The 18045-nt window shown below is 44.2% G+C and overlaps 2 protein-coding genes across 4 annotated transcripts in view; one reads left to right on the top strand and one right to left on the bottom strand.

Annotated features, from left to right (window-relative positions):
- TWNK (twinkle mtDNA helicase) overlaps nt 1-18045 on the top strand; it is a 372148-nt gene that overhangs the window by 102398 nt on the left and 251705 nt on the right. The gene's annotated exons all lie outside the window — the stretch shown is intronic.
- PDZD7 (PDZ domain containing 7) overlaps nt 1-18045 on the bottom strand; it is a 32261-nt gene that overhangs the window by 11318 nt on the left and 2898 nt on the right. Inside the window, exons 4-11 of the mRNA XM_063307070.1 lie at nt 15251-15427; nt 13049-13196; nt 12533-12593; nt 9523-9990; nt 8121-8306; nt 4444-4619; nt 3331-3422; nt 2486-2589 (exon numbers count right to left, since the gene is read on the bottom strand). Coding sequence (XP_063163140.1) covers nt 2486-2589; nt 3331-3422; nt 4444-4619; nt 8121-8306; nt 9523-9990; nt 12533-12593; nt 13049-13196; nt 15251-15427 — 1412 coding nt within the window. The remainder of the gene's footprint in view (nt 1-2485; nt 2590-3330; nt 3423-4443; nt 4620-8120; nt 8307-9522; nt 9991-12532; nt 12594-13048; nt 13197-15250; nt 15428-18045) is intronic.

Genomic DNA, 18045 nt, shown 5'->3' with positions numbered 1-18045 from the left:
TGTTGGGTAGAATGGGGCAAGAGAGGCCACACAGGCATGATCCTCTCCAAGGCCCTGGCCACTTCCCTATTCCAGGCTGTGGCCAGGACCTCCACTGGACCATGCAGCAGATCCTCGGGTATAACTCCCAGCTCCTTCTGAAACCCTACCGGGTCCATCAGTCGCCAGGGGTGGACCAATCGAATGAGCCCTGCCTCCCTGTGGAGTGAGGCAGCACAAGAGAATCTCAAGGTCACCAGGGAGTGGTCTGACCATGACAATGGGGACAGATCTAACTCTCCCATCAGATCACATTGCCACTGCTCTGACAAGAAAACCAAGTCCAGAGTGAGGTCAATGTATCCAGTTGGGTCCCAAATAATCTGGGACAGGCCCACGGCCACCATGGTGGCCATGAACTCATGAGTCGCCTCTGAGGCACATCCCAGGGATGGAAGGTTGAAGTCCCCCAAAACCTTAAGCCTGGGGAACTCCACTGCCAGCCCTGAGACAGCATCTAGCAGCTCAGGCAGGGAGGTTGCCACGCAGCAGGGAGGCTGGTACAGCAGCAACACTCCCAACTGTACTCAGGAACCCAACTTGAAAAACAAGGTCTCACAGCTGGCCACTTGTGGAACAGCGCCCCTGAAGGCCACTAGAGACTCTCGGATGACAACTGCCACTCCTCCTCCCCTGTCCTGGTATCATGGCTGATGCCACACCTGAAACCCAGCCGGGCACATTCTGAAAGAGCTACTCCCCCTTCTGGGCCCAGCTAGGTCTCGGTGAAACACGCCAGGTCTGCCCCCTCCTCTGTGATCAAATCACATATGAGGGGGGCCTTGTTGTTAACTGACCTGGTGTTAAGAAGCAGCAACTGGAGACCAGAGCCCTCAAGGATCTGCTGTCCAGGACCTGGGTCTGAACCCGGAGGGCCAGAACACGCCACTGGTAACAAACACCAGAGGTGTCTTCCCTGAAGATGGCCTGCTCTCCAGTTCCTGTCGTAACATCCCCAGCCCGTCACCACCTCAATGCGGTAGCCTGCCCTGTGGCCCCCAGAGTTTCCAGGCCCAGTTGCCTCTACTCCCGGACCTCTGGAAACCCTGGATTGACACAAGGGTCCCCTTTCCCACGAACCCATCCTCTTGCCCTCAGTCAACTTCGGTTAATGGCAGGCCCCCCCAGTGCACCAGCTCCTGCTCTTTGCACTGTTAGGGCCTGCCCCCCATCCACTCACTCACTGTGTCCCCCCTCCGCCTCTCTCACTGGTCGCAGGGGTGTGCCTCACCCACTCCTACCCACCTCCTGTCTCTCACTCAGGGGTGGGTACTCTTACATGCAACCATACAATCCTGGGCTCCCTCCACGTCTCTCACACCCAGAGGGAAGCCCCACACTCACCCTGAGGGGATCCCAATAACTCTCTGCTGCCTCTAACTAAATCAGGGGGAGTGACCAGTCCTCTGCTCCAAAACTCCCTTCTCCCTACTAATGGGGCCTACCACATCTGCATCCCCTGGGTCCCCTGTGCTGACAAGATCCACAGGGGTGACACACCAACCACTCCACCACCTGGGTCCCCCTGCCCCATCAAGCCAACCTCCCAGCCCCGCCAAAGTCCATTGCATCGCCAAGTCCCACTCCACAGCACCTGGACTTGCTGCTGCTCCGGAGCTCTATACAGGAGCTCACCATCTCCTCAGGCCTCCAAACAAGAGGCCTGGAAAACCCCCAACAGCCCCTAGGGTCCACCGAGGCCTGCAGGGGATCTGCCAGAGTCTGTTGCCACCACAAGATCTGCCACTCCCCCCTCTCCAATCGGGGGGGCTCCACCCCCAAGGCCCTTCACACTCCGCCACCCTGCCAAGGTTGCCCAAGTCCACCAGGGGTCCACTGGGGTCTGCAGGGGTCCACCTGGGTCCATGGAGTCCTCTGCTATCCCAAGGGCGGCCCCACTCCCCTGCTCCACACGAGGGGGCTCCACCCACAAGGCACACCACACTCCGCCACTTCGTCAAGGCTTCCAGAGTCCGCCAAGGCCTCCAGGGTCCGCTAGGGTCCGCATGGGTCCAACAGGGTCCACCAAGAGCTGCCAGGATCTACTGGAGGTCCCCCAGAATCCACAGGAGTCTCACCAGTCTGCCGCTTCCCCCAAAGGTCCGCCATGCTCCATCATTCCCTGCCGCTCCACCAGGGGGGTGCTCCACTTGCCTCCAACACCAGCACCAGAAGTTGAGGCCGGAAAACCCACAAAATTAAAAAAAATCTGTCCCACAGGCTCCCCACCAACAAAACAGGGCTGGGAAATGGGGGTTTGCAGAGACCAGCATCCTTCCCCCCACCCCAGAGCAGTTTTAAGTGTTGTTATCCACCCAGAGAATTCTTTCTGTAAGATTTCAACTTAAAAAAAACAACAACATACATACCCTAGAGTAGATAATCCTGAAATCCATCCAACCCACAATATAAAGAAACCTTGGGAGAGGATGAATGCAATTCTTACAGGTTTCTTCACCCATTCTGCTCTTGAGTGCATCATAGGCTTCCATCTCCAGGGGAACAATCATACTGTCAAAGCGGCCAAGATCTGTAGGGGCAATCACATATCTGAAAAAAAGGAGGAAAATTCTGGCTCACTAATGCAGATCATAAAATACATAATATATGTGTTTCTAGAGGAGAATATAACCCCAATTTTAAGGAATTTTAAGGAACTCACATCATTTTGCAATCAGGTGCCCTCCTGATGTGTTAGACTACATCTCTCATTACCCTCAGCAGCTAAGGGTATTGATTGTAAACCACCCAGAGTCCCTCTTTTGGGGGAGATGGGCAGTGATGAAATTTGCTAGATAGATAGATAGATAGATAGATAGATAGATAGATAGATAGATAGATAGATAGATAGATAGGGGTATATTGCTTAAGATATATTGGACTAATGTCTGCAGATTATAGCATTGTAGTCCAACACATTTGGAAGATAGCAGCTTGGGAAAAGCTGGTAAATTGCTGAAAGAATCACAGCAATAGCTGTATCCTAAACATTTCCTTTATACTCTTTTTTTCATGTGTGTGTGTGTGTGTCTTTGTGAGTATATATATGAAATTTATTCATAATGGGTACTCTGTTTCTCCTCAGGAAGTCCAAAGCAGTCCCCCTGGGGGCTTTCCGTCATTTTACTTTCACAACAGCCATCCTGGTGAGGTAGATTTGGCTGAGAAGGAACAGCTAGCCCAAAGTCACCCTGTGAGCTCCATGGCTGGAGGGGACTCAAATCTGGGTCTCTCTGAACCATGCCAAACTTGGACTGCTAAACTGCTCTGGCTGCCTGACCTCATTCTTACCTGATATCTCGGAGAAGCAGCAGCTTCTCAGGACGGTCAAGAATTGCCAGCAGAGGCCTCACCAGATCTTCTACCCCGCTTTCCTGGATGTACTTTTGGGGGAAAAAAGTGATCAGCAGCAAATATAGAAGAGATGCTTTATGTGGTTATTCTGTTTTGGGAATTGCTGTGTACAGCCTATACCCCACCCCTGTCCCCATCCTTGTTACCCTGCTGCTAGCCTGGTGGCACCTGAGTCGCTTAGGAGTTCATCCCCAATAGTTTGACTTCAGGAACTCAGGGAATAGAGATTTCCCCACAGGCATTTTAAGGAGGCAATGTTAACTCTGTTACTAGAGAGTAAGCACCATTAAACATAGGATTGCACATTAAACACAGCTGGATTCTTGTCAAGCTCAACTTGATGCTTTCTTTTTAATGTAAAGAAAACAGAAGCAAGATTTCAGAGCTGCTGTAGAATGTCAACAGTCCTCCCCATATCCTGGTTGGATCTGTTATCTGCATAGTTGTCTCCTCCCTCCATTCTCTTTCATGGTTTACAAATTCTGAAAACTAGTGCCTTCCAACAGCTTCCTACCAGTATTCTGGACATACATTCCTGCTGTTCGTTGGTTCAAAGCTCCCTCTAATGGCTGTTCTATGGATGATGAGAATTGGGAGATTCCAGTAGTTTAAATGAAATTTCTCCAACCTGATCCCTCTCCCCATGTGTTTGGGCAAAGGCCAAATCAGGCTGGGGATTCTGGAATTGCAGTCTTAACATATCAAGGGAACAAGGCTGGGGAAAGCTAGTTTAACCTGGTGAAAATCAACACTGCCATTTGATTGTTAGGTTTGCTCATCTGAAGCATCCTGAACTGCAGCATGTGTGTGCATGTGAATGCACATAGATATATATTTATAAACCAGAGGGCTCAGAGTGGATGAACTCAGCTATAAGAAATCAAGCCAACCAATACTGTTCTGCAGGAAAGTATAGAAACTCAAGCTAAAGTTGTATAACAGTGGTAGCTTGGCACAGTTAGAGGACAGTACTTCCTGGAAGGGCTGCCAGAAGCCACTGCACAGTGTTTAAATAAAAACCCCATGGTAGGCATCAGGGAAGGCCCTTACCCGGCTACAGTGTCGCAGTACAGCTGCCACTTCATCTTCCATCAGCAGCTTCCTGGCCGTGTCCTCAATCAGCAGCAGGTGGCTGTCAATAGTTTTGCTGGGCTCACGGCCACTGTGTTTGTTGGATGAGGGAACTGAGGCCTTGGATCTCAGAGACATGAAGGAGCAGCCTTTTTCTGGAGAGTGTGACCAAAGAAGGTCAAGGGGTTTGGATTTTATCGGCATTGAACAAAACAGGTTGTGGTTGTTCAAACCCAGAAGCACACCCCTACAAGTCACACGCATGCTATTGTATGTCTGAATCTGCTGCCAGAATTGTGCATGCAATTCCGAATAACCCTCTCACAAGAAATCCTCTAAAGAAAGATGATTAGAGCACAGGATATGGATACAGATACAGCTTGGAAAGATGCCATTTCAGTTTTGCAAGCCATGAAAACATCCTGCTGCCTACTATTTTCTAATCCAGGGTTTCTTAGCCAGGGTTCCATGGCACCCTAGGGTTCCGTGAGAGGTCACTAGGGGTTCCCTGGGAGATCACGATTTATTTAAAAAAATATTTCAAATTTGGGCAACTTCACATTAAACAGGTAAGTTTCTTTCTTCATTTTTAGTTTGAGAACACTGTCAATGCATATAGACAGGCCTACACATGAAACAAATACAATAATTTGTAACTTCTGGCCTCTATTTGAGCCTGAATGTGCAGGGGTTCCCTGGGGCCTAAAAATATTTCAAGGGTTCCTCCAGGGTCAAAAGGTTGAGAAAAGCTGTTTTAATCTGAGGTGTGTTCCAGTCCTGGGCTCCTAGCAGCCATTCTAGCTGTCTTTCTATTGTGGATTTCCTGTGATACCAAAGAGAGAGAGAGAACACGAAATAGCAGCATGAAAAAGCAGAAGGACACTAATGTCGGTACTGCCTGTGCCCTTACAACACTTTGCGAATGAGTCAGGACAATCGTGAAGCTCATCTGGAAGAAGATGAGTTCTTCTAAACGAGCCTGGGTTCTGGGTAGCTTAATTAGCCCCTTTCCACATGATCCTCAGGAGAGGACTACTTATAGTGATTCAGCTGCCAGAGGGAAACCTATGTTTGTCTATCATAGAAAAAACAATGACAAGTCTTATCATGGAAGATGAACAAATCTGGTATGCAAACTAATGAAATTATGATATAAGTGTGACCTCAGATCACTGAAAATCTTATGCTATAATAAATGTGTTAGTATAGTTATTTATTGATTGATTGATCAAATTATGCTCTGAATCAGTTTAATTTAGACTTGTGCTTCCCTTAATGATTATGGAAAGGCAATGTCTAAATGCTTTAAGAAAGTAAACAACAAATGTTGAACTTGGACCATGTACCCCACACTTTTAAGCACACACACGAACAAAGCCATAGACTACTGCCCAAAGCACATACTCCACTCCTGGTTGTTTACCCCGTTTCAAAGTCCGGCTGACAAATTGCTGGATAATGTTAACTGCAGGTTGTGGGTAGTGGGAGAAAGAGCAATGGCAAAGGGATTATGAATTTGTATGAAGAAGAGTGGATGAGCAGAGACTGGCATAGACCTACTATATCTGTCTTGCAACCATTGAAATGTCTACAGCCAAGGATGTTTTCTGAATCTCTGTGCAGAAATATGGTTGTCCAGATTTTTGCAGCCCAGAACTAGTAGCCCTGGAGTGCAGCTAGCTGGGGCTGGCTTCTGCAGTAAAAGCTGTATTTGCCTGCCATTTTGCATTCTTTCATGCAAATGATGCTTGTAAGTCTGAATTTTTCACTGCCACCAACTGCATCAGAAGCCCAAGGAAAGCAGTGCTACTGTGCCAGGGTATAATTTGTCAGATATCCTTTCTCATGTCTGCATGAGTTAAATGAAAAATATTTGAACAGCACTTTTAGTACCTTTCTCCAGACATGACTAACAGACTATTTTTATACCAAGGACCTCATGACCCAAAGCCTCCAATTCTTGCTTTAGCAGTTTTAGAGAGCTATGGCATTTGAAAACTGAAATTCCTCCCACTCTCTTGCTAGAACATTTAATTCATCCATCCTGAAAGTTGGTCTTTGCAAGAATGTAGAAGGAACAGCAACTGGATTCAGCCCCTCAGTGTTGACTCTTTGACCTGCAGTGTTGTCTCCTGCCAGGACCTGGCAGCCTAATGTATATCCACCTGGTAAAGCATTATAATATAAACAACATCTAATCCTCTAGGACAGTGTATCTCAACCTCGGCAACTTTCAGATGTGTGGACTTCAACTCCCAGAATTCTTGGGAAGGCTGTCTGGGGAATTCTGGGAGTTGAAGTCCACACACCTGAAAGTTGCTGTGGTTGAGAAACACTGCTCTAGGATATTTTATATGATATACCAGCAATGCTTAAAGATGCCCACTATGACCCAACTCCTGACTTTCCTTTGCCCCCAGTTTACTAACTTCAGGGTGGAGGATGCCTTTTGTTTGCTTCTGGCACTTTTTATCATCAATCTGGTGGCTGCATGCATGTTTTTCCCCTTGATCAGGCATTTCATAGATAGATTGGGGAACTGATCACTGTTACTCTATAGCTGGAAGAGGAAGTCAAGTTTCTCAAGAATGCTGAGGGGTGATTGGTGGGGAGGGTAAGCCAAATCATCTTGCCAGCAAAGGGATTGCTAGAGTGCCTGTGAAATTATAACTTCCCCCTTAGTTATTTGGGCGTGGGTGGGGAGAGGCTTTAATATTCATTATTCCCAGAAGAACCAGGAAGACCAGGCTCTTTCCCCAGGCATTGGGCTAGGATGGGAGTTGAGCTGCAAGGATGTTTGATCTGGTGCCTGGGGGGAAGGATACTTTTTTTTTTAACCATGTTTTTAGGGATTGTTGCGGGCCACCTAGAGTCATTATATGAGATAGGTGGCCATATAAATCTAGTCAGTCAGTCAGTCAGTCAGTCAGTCTCTGGAGAGACTCCACTTCCCCACTGCCATGAGCACACTGTGTTTGTGATAATGGTATATGAGAATAAAGGTATAAGCACCAAATGTGTGTGTGTGTGTGTGTTGTGCTATGGCCATATTAGCCATCCCCTGGCAACTGAATGTCACTGGAAAATCAATTTCCAAAGGTCTGTCTGCTCCTAATGTACAGGGAGGAATTGACCAGCAAAAGTCAGAAACATAGAAGCCAGCTGATAAGAACACGTGTAAAACTGAGCTGAAGTCTATGGGCAATTATTTTTCTTCAGTGTTACTGGGAGTCACACCAATAGTTTGCCTCCACTTCTGTCCCTTTAAGAAAAAGAAAACTGGCTTCCTTAAATTCTGTGTGCTGTTTAAAAGCATGGGACTCCACATATCAATTTGAAAGGGGTGCCAGCAAACAAGGAGGGAAGTTTTCCACCTGCCTAAACAGCTGAATGATGTCCAAGGCTGTCCAATGATGTTCAGGAGGAAAAGCCTTTGCCCTTAAATGCATCCTTTCCAAAAACCCTTATCCCTGCCCTGCTGCCCTCTGTCTTTCTTCTGCAAATAGGGTATGGAGGAGGGAGAGAAATTTGGGAAGGGTGCAAGCCCCCCCGCCAACCCCCAGACTCAGTACCGAAACCTCAGGGTTCTGTACAGCTTATGGTCTGAAAGCTCCTTACCCCTGGTTATTTTTTTAAAAAACGTCACTTTTTATTACCTTTCTCCCCTTCAGTCTGTGCAGGGACTTTGGGCTGCCTTTTTGATTCCAGGGATCCAGTTGTTGAGCTTGGCCTCCCTAGTTGGGTGCTCTTAAAGAATAGGTTCATTAAGGTTTTGGAGCGCTGGAGAGTGACTTTTTTCTCTGACAATACCGGCTTCCCTTTCTTTCTTTGATGCTTGTCCTCTGGAGAAAAAATCCAGGAAGTCAGATCAGATGATCATGGCTATAGGAATAACATGAAATCTGACCCTTGCCTCCAAATCCATCAGGGCACTATCTTTTTGACAAACTATTACAGTATAGCTACCATTTTCAAAGGGGATCAAAAAACTTGATGTGTGTGTGTATCTGTGTGTGTGAGAGAGGGAGAGAGAATAACAAACATGAAACAATATATCAGCCATCCCCAACATGTCCTGAAACTGCAACATCTAAAATTTCCAGCCATCATGGAAAGCATGGTGGAACTACAACCTAAGCAACATAACTGAGATCTGTTCTGACCAGAACTGCTCTGAAGCAAGGTACATTTAATAAACAATTGATTTATTAAAGTTATTCTTTAGTAATAGAGTTTTTTCACTTATTATATCTTCTTCTTGTGCAACTTGTGTCATTTGCCTAAAGTCTCTGCCCACATTCCCAGGGCTGAAAAGCTCCAGCAACGGCCATTCAGAAACATGAGCTTTGGCCGCAGTGTTTACAACTTATTGGCCAAAATGGACAGAGAGCTGAATTCATTTAGTAAATGGGACTCCAATGCAACTTATTATTATATTTATATCCTGCCTTTTTAAAAATATATAACTCAAAGCAGTGAACATACCTAATACTTCTGCCTCCTATTTTCTCTGCAACAACAACCCAGTGAAGTGGATTGGGCAGAGAGAATGTGACTGGCCCAAGGTCACCCAGCCGGCTTTCATGCCTAAGGGAGGCCTAGAACTCACAGTCTCCTGGTTTCTAGGCCGGCAGCTTAACCACTGCACCAAACTGGCTGTCTATTAGGGATCGCATGTATTTTGTAAACAGTTGGGGAACGGTTTTTGTTCACAATAGGAAGTGGCTTCTAGATGAAGATTTGTCAGAAGAACTGATGGAGGAGCTCATATTAACGTTAGGGCACCATTATGAGAAGTGAGATATTAAAATTAGTAATAGAGCCAAAGAAGTAATTGAATGTACATGTGGTATTGCCCTTAGAGATGGTTTGGAAGCTTAAATTGTTTGCAGGATGAGGTAACAAGATTACTTCCAAAAGTAAGGCATTTTAATCACTTTTGCAACTGCTCTATCAGTTGTAACAGTTGCCTATTGGTATGTGAGCACTATTTTCCTTCTAAATCTATCCTTGCAAATAATCAAATAGACATAGACATAATGGCTTAGTGACACATACCACAGACGGTCAGATAGCTCTGTGATCTCTTAATGGGCTGACGGGGATGGCTGAGTGCTAGTAGAAGTGCCATTTTGGGGGATGGCTCTGTTGTTTCCTTGCTAACAAATGGCTGGTGCTTCCTTAGGTGGAAGGACTCTTTGAGGCTTTCTGTGCGAATGGCTGTGTCTTTTAGGATTTCCATGGGCTGCACAATCCGCTGGGTCTCAGAGATCAGGCTCCCTGAAAAGGAGGCCCCATCAGGCAATGGTTCTGTCTGCATGGCAGTTTCTGCCCTCTGTGACAAATGGCTCTGAACTGGCAGCTCTGTGGAGATGCCAACATCAACCATGCAATTTTGAGCTGAGCTGGGAACTGGGGCCATAAACAGGCCATTCATGGAGCTTAAGGGGGTCCCTGAGGAGTAAGATGACATGGATGAGCTGGATTCAGAGGTTTGGGACAGCTTCTGCAACTGGCCATTGGTCACTGCAAAGAGAAGGTAGAAGAAGTTAGCTTTAGGAGTCTTCAGTATACAACAAATGCATAGCTGCTGCACCTTGTGTACATATTTCTTATGTATTTCCTTGGTTTGGCTTTCCTAGCACTCAGTGTGCTATATTTTGCATCTGAGAAAAAAATTATTACTTTCCCAGATAATGCAAGTATTGCTGTTAATGCTGCTGCATTCAAGTTGTTATATGAGTGCCACTGATACCTACTGTACATGGTATTGTAGAATATTTTGGTTTTAATATCTATCTATGTATCATCTATCTATTTCTCAATCATCAGCTTGTATATTGCCTCAATCACAAAGACAACTTTCAATAGTTTACATATTAGGATAAAAATATGTATAAGATATTTTCATATAAGAATAAAAATAAACAATGATACCCACAGGTATATCAAGAAAAAAACAAAACAAAGCCAGTCACAGTTATAAATCTGGTATCTCTGTGTGGATCATGACCCACCCTGCCCCAGGGCCCATTGGAAGAGCCAGGTCTTTAAAGCTTTATGAAAGCACAGGCAAGTTGGGGCCATGTGGATTTCTGGGGAGTATTGTTCCCTAGGGCAGGGAACTGGTCCATGGCCTGTTAGGAACTGGGCTGCACAGCAGGAGGTGAGCGGTGGACAAGCCAGCAAATTTACAGCCTGAGTATTTACATCCGCTCCCCATTGCTCGCATTACCACCTGAGCTCTGCCTCCTGTCAGAGAAAGCAAGCCCATTGGCTGCTATCTCCAAACGGCATGAAGAAAAAAGAATAAATGGTTGGGAAAAAGAGGAAGAGCTTGAATGATCCTGAACCCCCCACCCCACCCCCCGGGTCCATGGAAAAATTGTCTTCCACAAAACTGGTCCCTGGTGCCAAAAAATGTTGGGAACCGCTGCCCTAGGGCATGCCTAGCCACAGAGAAGTCCCATTTCTTAGGCACTGCAGGATGACTTTACTTTACAGGGACCTGGAACAAGTGAACTCTACCAGATCCTGGCTGTTCAGAAACAACAGAAAAAAGGTGATCCCATAATATCCAGGTCCTAAACCATGAAAGTCTTTACTGTATAGATGGCAACCAGGAAACTGAATTGAATCCAAAAGCCCATTTGTAGTCAGTGCACCTCTTAAAGTAGAGGTGTTACATGGACAAAATAAGTGCCCATAACTACTTATGCCACTGTATTCTGGACCAGCTGCAGCTTCCAAGTGGTCTTCAATCATAGCCTTACATATAGCACATTGCAGTACTATAAACAAGAGGTGATTAAGGCATTAAGACCTCCAAATCCAGGAAAGGTAATAATTGGCTTACAAAATTTATCTTGGTTGGCTATGGTTGCTACCTGCTCATTAAGCAGAAGCCAAGAATCCAGGAGGACCTCTAAATTATGTACCACCTGAGGGAGGGTAACCACACTGAGAACTAAAGATGGTAAGTCTATGGAAATAAAAGGTCTGTGAATGTAAAGCCACTTGCTCTTACTAGATTGAGCCTAAGCCTATTCCCCCCATCTAGACCCTTACAGCCTCCAGGCACCAGGACAAGACCTCCCTGATATCACTTGTTCAGGCATGGGACAAGATGTAGAGCTGTGTATCATCTGCATGTTGATGATACCAACCCTGTGCTGATGGATGACCTCACCCAGTGGCTTAATATACAGTAGATGTTATATAGGAATGGGGCAATCATTGACCCCGTGGGAAATCACAAAGCAAGGGTCTTGATCTTGACTTCTCCCCACCATCAACACTGACTGAACCGAATCTCAGAGGAAGAAGAACCATTGCAGAATAGCGCCCACCATTCCAATCCTGGTCTAGAAGAATATCCTGATTGAATGTATTGAAAGCTGCTGAGACATTGAGCAGGACCATGAGAGTCACACAATCCTTTTCTTGGGCATCCACAGTGCAATCAATGCTGCCTCAATACTGTAAATGAACCGAAAGCTCAATTGAAAAGGGTCCAGATAATTGCTTCCTTCAGGGCCCTCAGGAGTTGCAGTGCAACACCTTTTCTACACCCTTCCTGAAAAATGTTTTACTGTTTTCGGTATTGCCTGTTTTTTAACCTATCTCCTAAATGTCACCTGTTGTTCCAAACGGCAATGTGCAACATTTGTTCTTCCATTCATATGTATATTTCATGATCTTTTAAAGAATGTGATGAATGGATGGAGTGACAGATTTAGAGAGAATTGATCTATTTATGTGCAAGTCCAACACAAGGAGCACTGATTCATCTGTTTGTTTTTTCTTTTGTAAAACAGATTCACAGTTCTGTGCTACTGCAAGGTGAAAGAACATACTGGGATGTGAGGGTTGGGCAATATCTGTCTGTGCGACACAGTACCTGCTCTTGGGTTCATGTGTGTTTCTTAATGTGGCACCATTTATGTGCAAGGGCAGGAGAGCAAAAAAAGGTTTTCTGAAATCCAAGAATGAAATAAATTTGCAGATTGCTTTGGCATCCCTTATTCTTCCTTACAAAACAACACCCTCTCCAGAAAAGATGTCTTACATCTGTTGAGCCAGCAGTACTCGGCCACCATCTCCTTGTATGCCGGGAATCTCCCTGTTTCCTAGAAGGGAGGGATAGAAGAGATGCAACATGTCATGTCATCTGCTGCTTGACCAGCACTGTGTGGAAGCTTAAGAAACTAACCAGGTAGAGAAACACTTTGATAAATGCTTGCCCCATGACTAGGTCCCTTCCTAGCTGAAACTGGATCTGCTGTTTGACATTCTGAGTCCCATAGCAACTTGAGGAGGGAATTACTTGCAAAAGAAATTAAAGGAAATGTTGGGTCAGAAAAGCATACTGGAAAGCTTAGCTGAGTGGGGTGATTGGTCTGCACCTACCTAGAACTGATGAAGACTATCTCCCATCTGCAGTAACTATCATTTCTTTAATAATAATGGCAGTCTTGAGAATGGGATAAAGTTTGGATAACCTTAGTCTGCATTCACCCTTCTATGATTAATACCCCTTCCTATAACTGTTTTTGACTAGTACTTGGCAAAACATCAGCCTTACCTTAATGGTCAGCATGATGTGGGTCTGCCCCTTTAGCACTTCCACTGCCCTGCTATGGCTGATGTTATCAAACTTGACTCCATTGGCTGCAAGGACTTGGTCACCAACTTTGATCCCATGTTGCTCAGCCAGCCCGCCAGGATCCACTCTGGGAATGATACAATATTGAACAAGCACAAGAGGGGCATTTGAAAGAAAGATCAGGCTTTTCCTGAGCAAACAAGGTGGGAGCAAAAGAAACTGGAATGTCTTTGGGATGGGAGAGAGAGCAACAAAGTTGATAAGGAGTAAAATGCTTATGTTAAAAATGGGAAGGCAAATACCTCTAGGACAGGTTTTCTCATGGCTTTCTCATAGCATTCCCCAATCTTGGTGTCAAGATTCAATAGATAAAAGTATTTTCCAGTCTGGCATTCTCCAGCTGTATTGAACTATGACTGAAATCATCCACCGTAAACATTAGTTACAAATAATATGAGTTGTAATTCAGCACATCTGGAGAGCATACAGGTTGTGGAAGACTACATGACAGCCTGCAAATTTTTCTAAGAATCACCGTGGGAGACAGTAGATATTTATTTCTACTAATAGAGATACTAATTCCCTAATATCTCAGTACTTTATTGGGCAAATAATGACATGTTTCAAATTAATGGTATAAGATTTGGATACATGAAATCCAAGCTTATACAGTGCTGAATATGATTAGACCCCAAATTGTATCAGACCAAGGGCTGCAGTATGTGCTTATATATGTCACTCCCCATCCCTGACCCTAAGGTTGTAGTTGGTATACCAAAAGATCACACAGTTCTTCTTGGCTTCTGAAAGGTCAACCATAAATGAGACAAAGAAATTGGGCTGAAAGAAGACCAAAGGATGAAGGTTTATGGGGTTAGGGCAGCCCATGCTAATGCTATGGGTATATTATCATGGATTAACTGATTAACTGATCATCAGAATGTCTATCTCACCTTTCTACTTCCAAAGGGCGATTTATATTCTAAATTAATTCTAAGAAAAAAATCTTACTCCGAATCTGTATTTGCAATGGCAATTATGATCAGAATTACTCTTGCATCCTTAATCATGCACTGAAGGAGGAGGAAAACCATCTTTCCAATGATTTAATTGTTGAGATTGTGAGCTTTGCTCTTTCCAACTTGGGAAAGCCTCCTCCAGTCTATAGTTCATGACAAGGTGGACATTGTAATCTAACAGATCTGAAGGGCATCAGTCTGTAGAAAGCTGTTTTAAGGAATGAATCAAAGGCAACAAAATAATTTGTGATCTTGAGTATGTAGTTTGTGGTACAAACCTTTACATAGCGTAGCAGTGTGGTTCTTCCCTACCCCATATAATAACACTATAAATTAGGCTAATAGAAAAAGAGAGGCTGTCTCCAAATCTCCCCACAAACTTCATAGGTAATAGAGATTTTAATTCAGGTCCTCCCAGTCCTAATCTGACATTGTATCCATTGCAAATAGAACGAGTTACAACAATATGTGCACTGTGTTTGTACAGGTTCTTTCCTTTTTAAATTTACTTTTAGCATGTTGGTTCTTGCTCTGTATGACCTACAAAAGTCCTTTCTTTCACAATGAATATCTGTACAAGCACAAAGGATTAACTGAAGAACTGTCTTCAATACATTTTCAACCTACTGTGCCCAGGATTCCTGGGTATGAATTGTTCTTAATATTATAAAGTGATGGTTTGCCTATTTTGGTGCCACACTATTAAAAATGTCATTATCTGAAGAGTAGGATTTGTATCCTGAAAGATGAGATATAAATAATTCTTACAAGAATGGCATTAAAATAATAACATGGCTTTCCCTTTGGTGCTAGATTCTGTTTTTGCAAATAATCAGCCCGGAGGAGGGATGATCTGGTTGGACAGGACCATTGATTGTAAAGTATAGAGGGTTTAAATGTTTTGCTTTCCCTGAAGTCCCAGTTTGGATCATCCCCCTACATGCTTACTATTTGCAAAGGCAGAAAATCTCCCATTGAAACTAATGTGAGTTTGAACTGGGGCCCTATCAATTCAGCCTCTAACTTATCAAGGTCCTGGGCACTAACTACTTTGCAAAAGGTAATTTACCTCACAATTGAAGTGGAATTTAAATCTCAGTCCAGATGGCATCGGGATCTGAAATAGTCAAGAGCAGAAGGCTCTAGGATGAGTGAGACTCACTTGGAGACATAGATGCCAAGGCCATACTCCTTCCCTCCACGGATGTTGAAACCCAAGCAATAATCATCAGATGTGGTGTAGAGATGGACAATGCGTTGCCTTCCAATCTCAGAGCTGATATTCGAGGGACTTGAGCCACTCCTCTCCACAATCAACCGCCTGTTGACCACATCAACCCTGTGAGAGGTAAAGAATTAATCCGATATTCCAGATGCTCAGGTTTTTCTACTATCCTCCACTTTCTCCTAAGCAGCTGCAGTCTTTGAATAGTCTTGCAAACTGCCCTCTCACCCCTGTGGCAGATAAATCAATCCGGGCTCATGGAAGTGGATTGTCCAGATTTTTGCAGCCCAGAACTAGTGGCCATGGAGTGCTGCTAACTCGGGCTGGCTTCTGGAGTGAAAGCTGTATTTGCCTGCCATTTTGCATTCTTTCATGCAAATGATGCTTGTAAGTCTGAATTTTTCACTGCCACCAACTGCATCAGAAGCCCAAGGAAAGCAGTGCTACTGTGCCAGGGTATAATTTGTCAGATACCCTTTCTCATGTCTGCATGAGTTAAATGAAAAATATTTGAACAGGACTTTTAGTACCTTTCTCCAGACATGACTAACAGACTATTTTTATACCAAGGGCCTCATGACCCAAAGCCTCCAATTCTTGCTTTAGCAGTTTTAGAGAGCTATGGCATTTGAAAACTGAAATTCCTCCCACTCTCTTGCTAGAACATTTAATTCATCCATCCTGAAAGTTGGTCTTTGCAAGAATGTAGAAGGAACAGCAATTGGATTCAGCCCCTCAGTGTTGACTCTTTGACCTGCAGTGTTGTCTCCTGCCAGGACCTGGCAGCCTAATGTATATCCACCTGGTAAAGCATTATAATATAAACAACATCAAATCCTCTAGGACAGTGTATCTCAACCTCGGCAACTTTCAGATGTGTGGACTTCAACTCCCAGAATTCTTGGGAAGGCTGTCTGGGGAATTCTGGGAGTTGAAGTCTACACACCTGAAAGTTGCTGTGGTTGAGAAACACTGTCCTAGTAGATTTTGGGACTGGTACATAATGGTGCTGTGATGCACTAAGGAGATCTGCATTCTGATCTTTGAGCAATTGCCTGCAGGTGCATAACTAAAATAGCCGTCTTGCATTGACTGAAGGGTGCTGGCTTTCTGCATTGCCAGGAAAAGAGGCGGGGGGGGGGCAGGAGAAGGAGCTGTTCCGGTGCATCTGTATGATGAGAACAAGGCCAGAGGAGGAAGGGAAGATCCAAGACTTTATTTATTTGTATTTACAATATTTATTAAACTTACACAGTGACACACCTAATGACTCTCAGTGACTCTGAAGATGTGATGAATCAACATATTGGCAAGGATCGAAATATCCCAGAGAGGGGAAGAGAGGCAAGCAGCAGGCAATCGAAGAGAGCATGACTGCAACTTCATCTTTCCACTAGCTAAGGGGAAAGAAAACATCCCCATAGCTTGTCAAGCTAACGAAGAAAAGAAAACTTTTCCACAAGGTGAGAAGGAATAGCTCTAAATAAAATCAGCACTTGGTGAAAGGATACTTAGCAACGGATAGGGGATAAAACAAAAATAAGAACTTAACAGGTAGAAAGAAAATGTGCAGTAGAATTTGGATGAAAGGGAAAGAAAGGATTTAAGAAAAGTAGAATCCTTAAAATATCAGAAGAGGAAAATAAAAAGGCCTTTATAATATGAATAACTTAAATATAAGTCTTATTTTGTAAATAAAACTGTTTTGCTGAATAAAAACTTGTTGTTCCACCAGACTGACTTGTGTTAATTGTTTAGTTGTTGCTGTCACCAAATAAGGTCCCTGTAACAAGCAGGCTTTGCCATCCTTGGTGCCTTCCAAAAGTATGGACTTCAATTCCCAGATTTCCTCAGCCAGCATAAAGTCACAGGTCTGAACAATACCCAGACTGGGGAGGGGTGTACTAGCATATGAATGAGCATTTCTGTACTAGCATACCAGAGCATTTTGGCATTAGTGAATTGCAGTGAAATGTTGTGGCAAGATACACTCTGTCCTTATTAGTGATTCATTGCCACAGTGATGGCTGGCTGTTGCTTTTGTCAGTTGCATGTTATCAGAGGCCATTGCCTTTTACCTATCAAATGATCTCACATACTAGCTATTATTTCAAGACATTTTTCAAGTACTATCAGAGCAAAAATACTGTATATGCATTGTCAGGGCCAATTCTAAGTACACAGCTGAGAAAGGATAGGGTCAAACACTGTTCTGGATGAGCTGAGTGTTCCATGACCCACAGTTCTCTGGCATCTATGGGTTTTGTGCCATAGATATTGGGAGTGGAAACTTTCTCTGAAGTCAGAAAGTTAAAAAAACAGTGTAATACATAATTGTATATCAACTGTCTGTATTGCCCAATATTAAATAACACTGCATTTCAAGTTACCTATCAAACCCTATCAAATATTAACTGCCTGATATCTGGTATTGACATCAAGTATCATTTTGTACCATAATCAGATATTAAATGATGCACTGTTTTCAAGTTTATTTGTCACAGAGAATTTTCAGAGGTGATAATGGATGGAAATTATTTTAAACAATATGCCAACAAGGAATTCCTTCTGACCTGGACTTCCCCTCTCCCAATATTCTCAGCACAGGCCTTTTTTACCCCAGGCGTGCCAATTCCCAAGGCATGGTCTGAGGGTATCTGACACAGCCTCTTGCTGAAGCTAAGGAAGTTAGTGTCCAAATAGGGGGATTACTTGGGCACAGTTTGTATGCT

This window comes from Candoia aspera, chromosome 6 (genome assembly GCF_035149785.1).
Source record: "Candoia aspera isolate rCanAsp1 chromosome 6, rCanAsp1.hap2, whole genome shotgun sequence".
Taxonomy (NCBI): domain Eukaryota; kingdom Metazoa; phylum Chordata; class Lepidosauria; order Squamata; family Boidae; genus Candoia; species Candoia aspera.
This window is presented reverse-complemented; position numbering and strand designations above follow the sequence as displayed.